The sequence below is a fragment of the Rissa tridactyla genome, chromosome 6, assembly GCF_028500815.1.
Source record: "Rissa tridactyla isolate bRisTri1 chromosome 6, bRisTri1.patW.cur.20221130, whole genome shotgun sequence".
Taxonomy (NCBI): domain Eukaryota; kingdom Metazoa; phylum Chordata; class Aves; order Charadriiformes; family Laridae; genus Rissa; species Rissa tridactyla.
In genome coordinates, this window is record NC_071471.1 from 36749992 (window position 1) to 36765536 (window position 15545).

General features: G+C 57.0%; 2 protein-coding genes across 6 annotated transcripts in view; one reads left to right on the forward strand and one right to left on the reverse strand.

Annotated features, from left to right (window-relative positions):
- Positions 1-15545, forward strand: part of CDH23 (cadherin related 23) — a 210387-nt gene that overhangs the window by 157549 nt on the left and 37293 nt on the right. For all 5 annotated transcript variants that reach the window (XR_008467045.1, XR_008467046.1, XR_008467047.1 and 2 more), the window contains exons 27-33: positions 1590-1738; positions 10817-10877; positions 11233-11381; positions 12320-12455; positions 12659-13047; positions 13133-13234; positions 15167-15316. Coding sequence is in view for 2 of the 5 variants with exons in the window: in XM_054205963.1 (XP_054061938.1) it covers positions 1590-1738; positions 10817-10877; positions 11233-11381; positions 12320-12455; positions 12659-13047; positions 13133-13234; positions 15167-15316 (1136 nt within the window). In the remaining 3 variants the exon portion in view is untranslated. The remainder of the gene's footprint in view (positions 1-1589; positions 1739-10816; positions 10878-11232; positions 11382-12319; positions 12456-12658; positions 13048-13132; positions 13235-15166; positions 15317-15545) is intronic.
- C6H10orf105 (chromosome 6 C10orf105 homolog) lies at positions 3779-5708 on the reverse strand. Its single transcript, XM_054205967.1, has 2 exons — positions 5675-5708; positions 3779-4203 (listed from the first exon to the last, which is right to left on the reverse strand). Exon 2 carries the CDS (start codon positions 4196-4198, stop codon positions 3779-3781), a length of 420 nt encoding a protein of 139 aa, XP_054061942.1. The 5' UTR covers positions 4199-4203; positions 5675-5708.

The window sequence follows — 15545 nt, forward strand, 5'->3', positions numbered from 1 at the left end:
GCTGCCACAGCCTGTGTTTGGTGTCAGCATTTCACAGCCCACATGCATTAATACGTCTCCCGGTTCCACCATGACTTTTACAGATGGTAAACTCACCCCTCCAGCTTGCCCAGCCCCGGGGCTTTCCCTTTCCACCCAGGAAGGCAAGACCCCCATTCCCGAGAGGCTCCGTGCTGCCCAGGGCAGACCCCCACCCAGAAATGCCAGCGCCACAGCATCGTTCCCCTGATGACGTGCCAGCCCTTGGCGCAGTGGCCGCCGATTAATCCAGAGCCACCTGGCACAGGCAGAGGGCCTGCATGCCAAAGGCATCTTGGCCGTCATCCCCGGAGCTTTATAATGATGTGCCTGTTTACAGAAGACTCAGGCGTCCCTTTTGAAAGGAGAAATAAGTGGCCTGGTCAGAAATCCCAGTGGCACAGCATTGCAGGTGCCATAGGGTCTGCAGCGGGGATGCTGCACCAGCTGGGCATGCGGGACCGGATTCCAAGTCTGTGGAAAGGGACCCGGGAGTCCTGGTGGACAGCAGGATGACCATGAGCCAGCAATGGGCCCTTGTGGCCAAGAAGGCCAATGGCATCCTGGGGCGCATCAAGAAGAGTGTGGCCAGCAGGGCGAGGGAGGTCATCCTCCCCCTCTACTCTGCCCTGGGGAGTGCTGTGTCCAGTTCTGAGCTCCCCGGTTCAAGAAGGACAGGGAGCTGCTGGAGAGGGTGCAGCAAAGGGCTACAAAGATGAGTAGGGGACTGGAACACCTCTCTTATGAAGAAAGGCTGAGGGATTTGGGTCTTTTCAGTCTGGAAAAAAGACAACTGAGGGGGGATCTTATCAACACTTATAAATACTTAAAGGGTGGATGTCAGGAGGATGGGGCCAGGCTCTTTCCAGTGGTTCCCGGCGACAGGACAAGAGGTAATGGGCACAAACTTGAGCATAGGAAGTTCCACCTAAACAGGAGGAGGAACTTCTTTCCTGTGAGGGTGGCAGAGCCCTGGCACAGGCTGCCCAGAGAGGTGGTGGAGTCTCCGTCTCTGGAGACATTCCAAACCCGCCTGGACACGTTCCTGTGCAACCTGGTCTAAGGTGACCCTGCTCTGGCAGGGGGTTGGACTGGATGATCTCCAGAGGTCCCTTCCAACCCTGATCATTCTGTGATTCTGTGATCCTTCATGGCTGCCATGTCCTTATCTACTGAACATCACCCAGCCCTGGTGCTCTTTGGCTGGGAGCTGAGCTGAGCCTACAGAAAACTCATCAGACCCTTGCCCATCTCCATGTCCCAGATCCCTGACCTCCAGCAGTCCCTTCCAGCATACATCACCCTCTGAAGCCTATGGAGCTGCAAACCCTCTGTTGCTCCATGGCAGAGCTTGGGGGCAGTTTGACTTTTCCTTTCTCTTTCAGGATAGGCAGAATAAAACCCAACAACCCTCTGTGGTTCGGTGTGGGATTTGGAAGCTGCAGAAAAGACAGGATTTCGGTTTAGAAATTTTGGTCCCATTATTTTCAGCAGCCGAAAGGCTGAGCACCACCTCTGCAAGGAGGAGATGGAGGTGACTGATGCTCCTCTTGCCTTTCTCTCCCGTACAGACAATGGCCCCACGGGGAACCGGCGCACCGGGACTGCCACTGTGTACGTGACCGTCCTGGACGTCAACGACAACCGACCCATCTTCCTTCAGAGCAGCTATGAAGTCAGCGTCCCCGAGGACATCCCGGCCGCCAGCAGCATAGTGCAGGCACGTGGTTCTCTCCCCTCAGGGCCTCTGGGTGGGCGAAGGGATGCCCTGCTCTCTGGGCCCCAGCACCACGGCTCTCCGCTGCTGGAAGCCCAGGGAGGACATTTCCTCTCCACATCAGTGGTCTTGCTCCCTCAGGCCAGGGCAAGATGTGTTCTTGCTTGTAAGCTCCCCTACCCCTTTGCTAACCCAGGCTGTGGTCACCAGGGAGAAGACAGCAAAGCGTAAGGAAAAAATCAGAAATTCACCCCATTTCCGCAGGGGTTGAGCAGAGCAAACCCAAGCCCTGCGTTGGCTTTTTCGCCTGGCTGCGTCCTGACTTCCTCCCTCCTCCCAGTGGAGAACGGACGGGGCACGGAGATCTCAAGGGAGGGGGGGAGAAGAGTGCCTGCAAAGAGATGCTCGGGGCGGGGGGGGAAACAGAGGGAGAAAAGCGTTTGGACTTCGCTTTCATTTTTGTTGCTCTTTGAGGGAGCGGTGGGCAGAGCTGAATGGCTCAGTGAGTGCCGGATGAATGCGAGCATTCACTCGGCCTCCGAGGGCTTCCAGCATCCCTTCAAACCCAGGGCTCTTCTGGAGCGGGCACCAAAGGCTCTTTGCAGAGGGCCCTGGGAAGGCTCCTCCTGCCTTGAATACCTCTCCCGGCACAGGGAAAGGGGCAGCTTTGTCCCTGGCGCTCTGGGCAGGGTGAGTCACCGGGGGAGAAGAAAGAAGCCTTTTGCCTCTTGCAACAAAGGTTTGCAGGGAGTCGAGCTCAGGGCGGCAGGTCCCCAAGTGCCAGCCCTGTGGCTCCTTGTCACCTGTTGCGGCAAAAAGTGTGTGGGGGGGGATGCCTGTGGCAGTCTGTGGCAAAGGAGAGGCGATGTCTGGGGGAAGTTTGTTTTCCACAGAAAAAAATCAGAGGGACGCGGAAATGGGCGATCACCTGGGCTTAGTTTAATTTACACCTTTAGTGTGAACCATTTGTACTGAACGTCTCCCTCTTCAAACACATCCCCATGTCCCTGTGGCAACAAGAGAGTTTTTGAAGGTTTCCCCATCCCCATCGCTGAAAGCCAGGCAGCCCAGGGCTGGAGGAGAGCAGGAATGTCCCGAGAGCAGGAACATCCTGAGAGCAGGAATGTCCCAGAATGTGCCAAGGCAGAGCTGCACCTCACCAGACTCAGAATCCATGAGAAACCCTGAGAGATGGGGTTTGGTGCTCACCACGGGGCCGCGCCGGGCACGGAGACTTCACCCAGAGGGGTGAACTCGGTGGCTGACCGTAGTGTGAGCTTGCGGACCTGGAAGAATTAAACCAGTTTTCTTTTTCCTACTGATTCCTTTAAGCACGTCAGCTTACCTGCTGGCTGTCAGACCCTTCCGCAGCAGAAACGCGTGGCTCAGCTTTGTGCGGTGCCTTTCCAAGCTGGCAGCACCTGCGAGAGCCTCAAAAGGCCTCTGTAATGCATTTACAGACGCGTTTACCTGCTTTTATTGTAGAGGGTTTCCAGCAGGCAGCTGCAGCGTGCATCCTTCCAAACGTCAACCGCAGCATCCCACAGATTTTGCCATGGGGTGGTGGGGGACAGGGACCGGGCGGCATGCAAGGGGCTCAGGAGCACTTCTCGGGGGGCAGTCTTGACTGAGGATTGCTTTTTGGGGAGCGTGTGTGCTCCAGGAGACCTCTTTTCAAGGCAGCCAGGTTACTCTGCTCTCGCCCAGGCTAGCTGGTTCAGGTGCTGCGCAACTTGCACAATATTTTCCTAAAGAAATTAAGCAGCAATGTTTTTTTGGGCTGCCTAGTGATAGCTGCGTGTGGGTGTACTTTGGATGCCTCCGCCTCTCCTGCTGGGAAACAGTAACCTGGAAAGCATTTGGAAACCTGAAATAAGCGAATCTCCTGGAATTCACTGAGGCACTGCCTGGAAGTGAGCTGCTTAAAGGGGCTCTGCCGGGATGGCCAGGGTACCAGGGGCTGCTTGAGAAGGGAACAGAGCCTGAACCAAAAGCTTGGGAAAGAATCGCGATGCGGGATGAGCTACTTCCTGCAGAGCAGGATCACATTTTGGTGGACTCCATGACGTGCCAGTCCTGACTGACGGGGGAGCTCCTAGGGCAGGCGAGCTGGGTTTGGGACACCGGCCGACTCCTCCTGAAGGTGTTGATGGAGCATCGCAGGGAGCCCAGCCGCTTCCAGAGCCTCAGCTGGGGCTCGCTGGCATCCGCCGGGTGATGGGGCATGCACTCACGGGGTCCAGAGTGGGCCTGGGCCAGCGCCGATGGCTTGCAGAGGGTGACAAAGATGAGGAAGGTTGCCAGGAGGAGGAAGATGCAGACGAGCGCCACGATGATGGGCAGGGGGCCTGCCTTCTCGGGGGATGCAGTAGTGGGTAGGACCAGCTCGGTGGATGAAACCAGAAGCCCAAGGAGAGATGGTGGGGTGGGAGAGGTCCCATTGCCAGCGTCCTCTGCGCTCATCTTCCCTGCAGGGCACAAGGTGACAGAGAGAAGCAACATGGATGATTACCACCCAGAAGTTGGACAGAGAGCCAACCTGATGGATTTTTTTGGCTTGATTTGATGTCCAAGGTCACCCCGCCCATGTTTTCTGTGACACGGGGTGACAGGAGTCTGTGTCTGTCCCTTTGCTAGGAGGCAAAGGACAGAGGTGGGATTTATATCTGCCAAGTACTGCCCTGAACTGAAGTGCAAAACCATCTGGCAAAGAATTCTAGCACAGGTAGTACCACGTACACACGGTACCATGGCCCCGGCGATGACACCTTGTAGGGAACACACACACATGTTGCGTGAAGCTTTTCTGGGAGCGACAAATAACCGTACACTAGAAAAGGCCCAAAATCTTCTCCCAAGCTGCTGGGGTTTGGTCGTTCTCTATTCCCCAGAAATGTGGTTTTGTTAGATCGACTATCATTTGGGGTTTTTTGATTATTCCCAACGGGTAGTTGGTTGAACCTGCGCCCAGACAAGCCCCCACCAAGGTGCAGTATTGCACCAGCATTACCTTTTTTCTTTTGGGTTGGGTTTTTTTTTTTTTTTTTTTCAGGGGCGAAGTCTAGCGCCTTCACCCTGCTTGTGCCTCCTGGGTTAGGTGTTTTGCTGACCTGGTTTCAGGTTCAAACATGCTGCGGGTTTCTCGGCCAGACCTGCAAACAGTTGATGCAAAGCAGCTTCCCAAAGCCTCATCAGCAAGAGCTCTTTCTGAACACCTGTTGGTGACTGTCCTCTCCTTTCCCCACCGGGTCAGGTCCCCCAATTCACATCCCCAGAGCAGTTTGCACCCATTATTTTGCTTCTGTGCGCCCTCCTCTGCCTGTTCTTGGCCCTGGACCGGCTGTGCTGGAGGCCAGCATCATCCCAGTTTGGAGATGAGAGTTGGGGAAATATTGCCATGCCAACCCTCTGTGCTCTAGCCTGTACACTGGAGGTAAAGCTTCATTACGCTGACTCTCCTATAGAGATGTGGGAGTAGGAGAGTGATGGAGAGCTGTGAGACTGGTCTGGGGTCCTAGAAAGTACAGATTTGGATTGAGCCAATTTAAAATTAAGAGATTAAGGGGAGAAAGGCAGGGCTGCAGGGACTGCCAGGGTCTCTGGGTCTGCTCTTGCAGCCACCACCCCGAAGCCACACAGGTTTGTGTAGGCAGCAGTCAGACAGTCACTGGTAAAATGTTCAAAAAAGGGGAGAGGAGACACCAGCAACATGTCGCTAATCACTAATTGGAAACTATGAGACACCCGCAGAGATGAGCCTGGTGGAAAGCGAGAGGTTGCGTCAGAAGAGGCCGAGCATCGCTCACCGTCCAAATCATGCAGGAGGAAGCAACCTCAAGCAAACACTGTGAGAGCTGCAAGGCCGAGTGCGCGGAGGTGGAGGAGTCCTTGGACTCCGGTTGTCTGTGCCCCCGCCATACCTTCTGGGTGCACACTTACACAGGGGAGCTCCCAGCTCCGGTTTTCCAGGACCCTGCCTGGTCCCCACGGTGCTCCTGCAGGATCCGTGCTGCTCCGCCTTGCAGGCAATGAGCTGAGATACAGAGGGAATAAGTTCATAGGTTTCCACTAGAGTTGGGTGCCGGGTTTGAGGCACTGGGGAGGTGTGATTTATTTCTGGAACACTTTGCGTGGCCTGAGCTTGGGCATTCGAAGCTGTGATGCTGGTGACCTCAGGGCAAGGGTGGTATCGGCCTGGTCAGAGCTCGGGGGCTCTGGGGATACATGGCCGCTTCCATGAGTCAGAGCCAGGTCTGCGCTCAGAAAATGGGAAATGCAAAAATGAATGGATCAACGTCTGAGAACGCCTTAGCTCGGGTGAATCCCCGTGCGTATTGCAAGGAGGCTCAGGGGAGGGGGCTCTCGTCCCTTCCTTTCCTCCGGAGTGATGTTTCCATTTGCCTTCATCCCAAGCAGACGTCCCGAGGGCGCCCCTGCTCCATGGACAGGCTGCTGAGGTCATGAAAACCAGCAGGGAAGGCTCCTGCTTATGGCGGGCACCAAAAGGTGGCCTGAATCAAGGTCACCGTGGCTACCTTAATTCTGGCATTTACCAACCACATGTGGCTTGGCTTGGTGACCTTATATTGTTCGTTTAGAGCACACCAGGAGGCACAGGCAATTCCTTCAGGTTGTTTTTTGCTCTGCTGCTGGTGGCTGTAGGGTTTTTATTTCAAAGCCAGCTGGCTTCGAGTTTTCCCCTAGAAACCCACCAGGAGGGATCACAGTGATGTTTTCCCAGGCTTTTCCAGCCATGCCATCTTCTCTTCTTGCTTCCCATCCATCCTCTCCTCAGGCACAGCTCAGCAGGCTGTGATTCAGGGACAGTCCGGGCTGCCCCTCGCCTGATCTCTAAACCCTTCCAGAAATGGAGCCACTAAAAATCTGGGAAATCTTTGCAGAGTACACGTGAGCGGTGACCTCTTTTAGGACCAATTATTGATGTGGACAAAGGGGATCCTCCCCACCACCTGCCTGAGACAGAGCTGCAGCGGTTTCAGCAGAATTTCAGCAAAAAGCTGCCAAAATTGGGGTGTTATCAAGAGAAAGGTCAGGGCTTGGTAAGAGACACATTCCCAGTGCCCACAGCATATGTGCGGATGAGTTTTTTCCCCCCAAGGGCTGGGAGCTCAGCGCCTTTCCCGAAGCGTGGCCACGGACCAGTTGCCCACAGCATGTTGTACCCTCCCAGCCAAGTGGCTGCCTGCATCCCTGTTTGCAGCATCGCCCCTTCCCAGCACCACTGTCCCACCCAAGGGACAACAGGCTCATGGAGGGACAACCCCCCCCGCCAAGAAGGGTCATCCATGCCTGGTCATCTCTAACAGGAGACGTCCCCATGAGTGCTCAGGAACCAGCACTGGGCACCAGGCAGCCGAGGATCAGAGAGGAAGAGGAGGAACTACAAGAAAGCAAAATGCTCCCTAGGAAGGTGGAGAGGAAGACGACGTGATTTTTGAGTGTGAGAAGAAGACAGCGAGCGCTTATTCTGCCCAGCAGCGGGAACTGCCTGCCTGGCCTGGCCCAGCTGCCCAGTTTGGCACGAGTTTTTCCATACGCTCTCCCTCCCATTTCTCAAATTCCTGCAAAGAAAAGGCTGTTTTCAGGCACTTCTGTGCCTGTAACACAGCTCGAATGAAAAGCAGCTCTCTTTCCTCTCTCTGTCTTGCTTAGCGACGCTTTCCCGGAGCTCCCCAGCTTTTCCCAATGCGCTAAGTCTTTCCACTCGCGTGCAGGAGGAGGTAATACTGGGGAGGTACCGAACACCCGGGTAGTTGGGTACCGAAAGCAAAGGGCTGTGAGTGATGCTGTACCCCATCACCCTCGCTGATAACCGGCAGCATCTGCAAGGCTTTCCCCCCCTCCCACCACCGGGACAGACAAAGCAAGGCGAAGGGGAAGGGAGGAGGGATGCCTGACTTCAAACCCACCCCAAACTTCACGTCTCCCCTCCCCACCCTCTTTACAGCCCCGACCCCAGGCGGCTGCAGGGCTGAGGGCAGCAGATCTCCGGCCGGGGACAGCGGCACGTCCCTGGGCTGCCTCACTGGCCACCTGGGGTTAGTTTAAGTGGCCCAGTGAGTGGGTTCGCCATGGGGATTTGGGCTCCCTACCTCTCACTGGCCAGCTGAGCCCGGGCTTTGCCTCCCGCACGCCTGCCTTGCCGCCTCTCCCACCGCTCCTCTGCCTGCCAGCCCCCTCCTCCCTTTTGGAGGGCGAGGGAGGGTGGGAGCGAGATGGCAGCCGGGCTGGGCACAGCCACAGTGCGCAAAGCCGCGGGGGTCCCTGAGCCCCCGCCCGGGTTTTGCCAGCACGGCGGTGCCCCGGGGCTGTGTCCCCGCTGGGACGAGGGGTCGAGCCCCCTGGGACGTGTTTCCCCAGGCTTTGCCCCTGCGGGAAGGCTGAATGGTACAGTCGTGGGCTGAGCCCCCCGTGCCGGGGAGGGGGCGGCGGGTTGCCCTCCGCACGCCTGCTCCCCCTTTTCCCAGCAACTCCACACTAAGCCGCCTGCTTTCTTTCCCCATCCTTTGATTCCCCTCCTCCTTTCCTGACCCCTGTGCAGGAGGCGGGGGTGTTTGAAAGGTGGCCTGCCAAAAGCTGGCTCTGCCGGCTGCCCGCTCTCTCTAGCAGGGGGACAAAGCAGCCCGGCACTCGGCTGCACAAGGAGCTTTGTACCTGCAGCACAAAGAGCTTTTCTCCCACCCTTTGCACTGAAATTTAATCATTTTTCCCAGGTTTGGGACAGTCTGTCAAAGTACCACGTCTCCTCCAGGACCCCAGTGGGTCAAACCAGCAGTGGCCGAGCTTCTTCCCAGCAGCAGGCTGTGCCATTTTGTTTTTTTTTTTTTTCTATTAAAACCCAAATACCTGGGCTGACCCGTTCCACCTGGTTTACGTGCCGGACCTGCCTGCAGCAAATGCTTGGGGGAGCTGGGAAAAGGGCGGCTAAGGGGTTGCAATTTCCTGCTCCCACCCAGTGCTCGTCGTGTTGAAAACCTTCCCATTTGCTGCCTTTGGAATGCTTTTTCCTGGGCACAGGAGGGCTGGGAAGGGCTGCAAAGGTTTGTCTCCCATCTCTTAGGCTTTGATCCTATCGGCGTGGTGTTTTGGCCGACGGGATGGCTTTTCCCAGGGGGGAGCCATGTGTGTGGCTGGCTGGTCTCGCCGTGCCAAGGCAGCCGGTCTGCCCGGGCGTTGCTCGCCCGCCAGGTCCATCCATCACATGGGAGAGGAGACGGCCCCGCTCCTGCCCAGAAGCAGCTTCAGGGAGCCCCGAGGATGGAAAAAACTGGTGCGGGAGGGAGAGCTCTCTGCTGTGAAAGGGAGGTGCTGGGTCCATGCTGAAACACGGGGTTATCTCCAGCCACAAGCGAGACGTGAGCCAGTCTGGGACAGAGGAAAACAGGGTGCATGGCACACAGCTGGGAAATCCAGATAGTTTGCAAGTGCCGGGTTGGCATCTTCAAAGATTTCTGCTGACATGGGCTGATTTGGTAGTGAAAGGCAACAAGGGCTGTTTAAGGCATCTCAGAACTGCTTTCTGGAAGAGCATCGCTGACTCCTGCAAGTGCCGTGGGGGGCTGCGGGTGAAAGCCAGCCCGGGGCTTTACAGCTGAGCCCCTGTAAATGGCCTCACTGTTCCTGCTGCCACCTTTGCAGCAAACCCTCCTCTTTTCCATGCAGATCTGGGCCCAAACCCCCACCTGCCTGGGAAAGGAAAGCCCTGGGTAACATTTATAGGCAGAAGATGTGGCAGAAGATGCCTTGCTGGGGGGAACAGCCGTAGAATAAAGGCTAAGGCATCCCCCATGTCCTCATCCCGGTGATTCGCAAGCTGCTGTGGTTGTGGTTCGGATGCTTTGTGGGAAGTGGTTTCTGCAGAGGGGAGACGCAGCGGCTCCATGCCAGCCATGAGGAAAAGCCCACGTCCTGCTGTCCCTTGCCATGTCCCGCTTCCCAGCTGCCGGGGCTGGCTGGCGGCTGGCTGGGTTTTGTGGGGAAAGCCCTGCAGTGTTGTTCAGCAACACCAGAGGGGACCCGTGCAGAGTCAGACAGAGAGGGGACACCAGAGGCTTCCCGGGGCAGATGGCTTGTTCGGTACCTGCATGGACCGTGTGGTGTGTCACAGCTGAGGGGTGCTCCCACCCACTGCTAGGGGTCTTGCGAGGACTCAGACCAGTGTCCGGACCACCAGTATGGTTGCTTTCGTGTTTCCCTCAGGGATTTTTGCTTATGCTGCTGCTTGGGTGGCTTGGCAATGGCAAGCAGCTCTCAGAGCCAGTAGACCCAGTTGGGTGTGCTGGCTGAGAGGGGCCATTCCTTTAACATGGTACATGATACACCCCGATGCCATGGGCTGGGTGCCCACCAGCCATGGGAGCAGCTCTCCCTGCCCATCCCAGTCCAGCTTTGTGGGCAGGGAGGCTCCATCCCCAGTGGCATCTCCAGTGGGGCAAGCATTGGTGTGCAGGGCAGGACCTCCATCAATGGTTTCATGGCATGGTTCCTCAGGCTCAGGTCCCACCCCGAGCCCATCTGACAGCCGAAGGCTCCCCAGCCCATTGTCCCTGCTGTCGGGTGATGAGGGGAGGGTGACTTGTTTTGCTTAGCAGTTGGTAAGCTCCCTGGCTCAGGAGCAGCAGGATGTGCAGCCTCAGGCAGGGTGGGAGGGGGACACCTTATAGCAGCCTTCCAGTCCCTAAAGGGGGCCTACAGGAGAGATGGGGAGGGACTCTTTATGAGGGAGCGGAGTGATAGGACAAGGGGTAATGCCTTCAAACTGGAAGAGGGGAGATTTAGATGAGATCTGAGGCAGAAATTGTTTGCCGTACGGGTGGTGAGCCCCTGGCCCAGGTTGCCCAGAGAAGCTGTGGCTGCCCCATCCCTGGAGGTGTTCAAGGCCAGGTTGGTCGGGGCTTGGAGCAGCCTGGTCTGGTGGGAGGTGTCCCTGCCCAGGGCAGGGGGTGGCACTGGGTGGGCTTTAAGGTCCCTTCCAACTCTAACCATTCTTTGATTCTATGACTTGTCATGGACTGGAAATCTCTGTTCTTCACCTTCACTGCTTTTCTTTTTCTTACGAAGGTGAAAGCCACAGATGCGGATGAAGGCATAAACGGCAGAGTGTGGTACAGGATTGTCAAGGGTAAGTCCGGGTGCCCCTTTGTGCATCAGTGCGTTTGCACCTCTGGCCAGCCGCACACACAACCTCATTGCACCCTCCATCCTTCTGCGCTTTGCAGCCCACAGAAATGTTTCCCCCACCCCTGGGCAAAACTTCAGCATTAGTGTTAATTGCCAGGGGGTGATTTGTCATGCATGGACACCTAGATGCCGTAGGTCCTGGCTTGATGAGGGCCAAACCCTGCTGAGCTGAGCCTGACAGAGCTGAAGGTGATGGGGGCCTGGGTTTTGCTCAACAATCTGCTCCCTGGGGAGGGCTCGGCGTGTCACCAGGACTGACGCAGCCGCGATGGGCAGCATCCATCTTGCTTTTCCAGGAAACGAGCACAACCACTTCCGCATCAATCCCAGCAGCGGGCTGGTGATGCGCGGCGTGCGGCACCTGGACAGGGAGCAAAACTCCTCTCACGTCCTGGAGGTGGAGGCCTACAACACGGAGCAGGGACCTATGAGGAGCTCGGTGCGGGTAAGGGCCCCGCGGCCGCCAAGGAGTGGGCAGCAGGGCCAGGGGGGCGGTGGAGGAGTTCATGTGAAATATTCGGGATGCTCCATCAGAGGGCAGTCATTTCCAGCCCTCGCAGGCGTGCAGGAAGTTTGAGCGATCTGGCATGGAAACGCTGACGGAAATCTCTGGGGGCTGACCGTGGGTGGAAAAGAGCTTGTTGGGTTTTGGTTTATTTTTTGTGTTTTTTTTTTCTTTTTTTCTTTTTTCCTGTGACGTTTTGGTGCGATGAGGCTGGTAAGTGATGTGGCAGTCGCTGATGGAGGGAGTCACACTCTCCCAGTGAGATGTGGCTCTGCCGCCGGGAGGAAGAGCTGAGCCTCAGGCTGTTGGAAACCGTGTCTCCTGGCCAGGATCTGTTTAAATAAGCCGGGACCACGTGGCAACCATCTTTAGCAGCAACACACCAGCTCCCCACAGTTCCCACAGACCCAGCCCGCTGGTTGCATCTATGTTTAGACCCCCTGGTGGGGGTGGGCTCTGGCCCAGCGTGATGTGCCCGCAGCAAGCAAAAAAACAGGAGGAGGAATGATGTTCCCTAGGGAAACAGCAGCTCGACCCGCTGAACTTGGAGCAAAATTTCCCACCGAGTCGTCGGCGTTTCTATGTTGCGGGGTCTCTACTGCAAGGCTTCCAGCAGGGCATCCCAAAGCACGGAGGAATTGATATACAGAGTGTAACCACCTCTGTCCAGGGAAGGACCGAGTCACTCTGACCATGGGGCTTGTTTAAATCTGTGATGTTAAACTGTGTGCTTTCACCCTCCATCACATGGCGTTTGTAATAGAGATAACGTTTCTCCTGTGCCGTGAGCAATGAATTTCCCCTCACAAGTGTAAGCCGCTGGTGAGGGCTCACGAGCCTGCCCAGCTCACCCATGGTTTCTCCGGGGGGTTTCGCAGGTGATCGTCTACGTGGAAGACGTCAATGATGAGGTGCCGGTGTTCACCCAGCGGCAGTACAACCGCCTGGGGCTGCGGGAGACGGCGGGGATAGGGACTTCGGTGGCAGTGGTCCGGGCCACCGACCGAGACACAGGTAGGAAGCTGAGGGCGAGCTCACCAAAACACACAGTTTTGAGGGAAAGTGGTGATAACAGCCATTTCACACATCCTTGCTTGGCTGGGCTGAAATCCCCACGTTGGACGGGCTCTGTTCCGTGATTGGGGTCGGCGGTGGTGGTGCCTGCCTCTTCAGGATGCTTGGTCCAACCATCACCATGGTTGCTGCTCCTGCCCCAGGGAACGGCGGACTGGTGAACTACAAAATCCTGTCAGGCGCCGAAGGGAAGTTTGAGATTGATGAAAGCACAGGCCTCATCACGACGATAGATTACTTGGACTACGAGACCAAAACCAGCTACCTGATGAACGTCTCTGCCACGGACCAGGCACCTCCCAACAACCAGGGCTTCTGCAGTGTCTACGTCAGCCTACTGAATGAGCTGGATGAGGCCGTGCAATTCTCCAATAGCAGCTACGAGGCCGTGATCATGGAGAACATCCCCTTGGGCTCTGAGGTGCTCCGGGTCCAGGCCCGCTCCATCGACAACCTCAACCAGATCACCTACAAGTTTGACCCCAACACCAATGCCCAGGCACTCTCCCTCTTTAAGATCAACGGGATCACTGTAAGTAGCCACAGTGTGGTCCTTCCTGGCTTGCTTGTCCACCCAAGTGTTGGTGGCCAACATGGCTGCTGTTCATCCTTGGCAGGGTGTGATAACAGTCAAAGGCCAGGTGGATCGAGAGAAAGGGGATTTCTATACCTTGACAGTGGTGGCCGATGATGGAGGACCAAAGATCGACTCCACGGTGGTGAGTAGTTTCTACCCACTTCCCCACCATCCTTTGCACGGGCAGAGCTGACCTCAGGTCATGTCCCTCTTCCTCTGGCATAGGACAGCATGTCCTAGTTGTTCCCTCTACTCTGGAAACCCTGATTTGGGGGAAACCCTGATTTGGGGGACCTGCATGTCGTAGGGTGGGATTCCTCAGAACGTAAAACACCAACCCACCCCCAAACTGTAGAGTTCTGTGCCAAGATAAAACAGTTTTGAGGGCCTTGAAATACTTCACTGCGGTTTACGTTTGGGAGGGTTATATTTGGCAGTTTCAAAGGCAGCCGAGCAGGGGGGTGATTTGCATTTCTCTGCTGGGGTGGGAGGCACGCCGGGCGCAGGGCAAGCCCGGTCTCCGTGCCGCAGGCAGGGGGGGCTCAGCTGACACTACCCAAACTCTGCTGCTTTGGGCCAGCTGGAGGTGTGGGACCTCGCCGGGGGCAGGGGGTGGATTTGAAAGCCGGGGCTGGCCCGCAGCGATGGGCAGTGGTCTGCGTTTCCAGCACTGTCATGTCTTGGTGCATCTGTCGCCTCTGAAAAGGATGCTGGACAGCAAAAGCGGTGAGGCTGCCAGCCCTGCTGGTCCCCATGGGGACATGGATGGCCCTGCTCTCCGCCACGCTCTTTCTGAGCCTCTCCCAGGGCGAGGGAGCAAATCCGCCAAGCTTATCTAGAAAAAACAAAAGGATGCATCAACAGAGAAGCCTCTGAGTCACCACAGGGGGTTACCCGTGGCTCCCAACACTGCTACAGCTGGCCCGCTGCCCCTTGCATGTGCCTGCACCTCCTCACCCCCCACTAAATCTTGGTTCTTTGTTTTCTCTGTTTCCCCTTCCGCTCTCCTCCAACAGAAGGTAAGCATGTCCGTCATGCTGGCATCATCCTGGGGGCCAGGATCCGTCCTGAATTCCGCACTGAGCTGCAGGGAGGGACCGGGACGGAGGTCTCCAGCCCCGTCCCACCAGCACCAGCCCCTGTGACAAGCCTGGGACGTGGTGCAGCGCCCGTGAGCCACCCTGCTGCTGGCGAGCAGGAATCCCAACGCCCGGATCCAACGCTTGGGAGAGCAGCTGCCGAGTCCTGAATGGGCTCTCCCTGCTCCTGCCTCCCTGTTTTTAACCCATCGGCAACAATAACCCAATCTCCCCGAGGCACACAGCTCGCTCCCCAGCTTCCTCCGGGATGTTGCCGCATTCAGCCCGGCCGCACCTGAGGGCTCGGGGCACCCATAAATAGAGCCCCGGGAACAGAAAGGCTCTTCCTTTCTTGTTTTCTGTGTCGCTCTTTGATTACAAACGCAATGAGAGCATTTCCTCTGGCTAATTGCGGCCAAGGTAGCCCGGTCCCCTGCAGTGGAGTGCCCCTCCGAGCATCTCCTGCCTGATCTATCACTCGCCCGTGTGCCTTTTCCCAGGAGGGAGCCGAGGTCTTCTCCATGCCCAGCTTGCCCTGGTTCAGTTAAATAAAGGCAGCTCCAACTTCTTTGTGTCCCTTTAGCTTCAAAGCAAAACCTGCCCAGCCGCTGGTGCTGGGAGCATGGATGAAATTGCTGCTTGTGAAAAACTTAGCAGGAAAGGGTCACCCTGCAGCAGCCTGAGTTGCTCCACACCCAGATATTTGGAGGATAAAAGTAACAGAGGATGCTCTATAGAAAAATCCACTACTCAAGAGCTGCAGCCCCACCTTGCGCTCTTACTCCGGCCTCTAAGCATCCCCCCTCCTCCTCCTGCTCCTCCTCCACAGACAGGGATGTAGCTTCAGCTCCTGGGCTCAAATACTTGCTCCCATTCGCACCTGGGATGGACACCACTCATGTTCTTAGCACCTCGGGTGGGTGCAGCGTGTGGCGGGGTGAGGGGGGAGGCAGCCCCCACCCATGCCCTCCCCGAGCCCCGTGCCGTGCCCGCAGGTGACCATCACAGTCCTGGACGAGAACGACAACAGCCCCCAGTTCGACATCACCTCCGACTCCTCCGTCAGCGTGGCGGAGGACAGTGCCATCGGCAAGCGGGTGGCCGTGGTCCTGGCCCGCGACCCGGACGCGGGCAGCAACGGGCAGGTAAAGGAGGCTGGCACAGCAGCTTTGGGGCTGCCCGTGAGGCCGTGGGAGCATTGAGCGCTTCGCTGACGCCAAAACACCTCCGTCGGCATCTTCCCCGCGCCTTCCCTTCCTCTGCATCCCCGACAGATGATTGGGATCGTTGATGCCAGCGGTTTTGGGGGGAGTTTGTGTAGCGGGTACCGGCGCTCGCCGCTCGAGCCCTGCAGCAGGAGAGGAAAAACATTGT

Excerpts from the sequence above, each read along its gene's own strand:
- C6H10orf105 (XM_054205967.1), bottom strand. The coding sequence starts at position 4,198 with ATGAGCGCAGAGGACGCTGGCAATGGGACCTCTCCCACCCCACCATCT.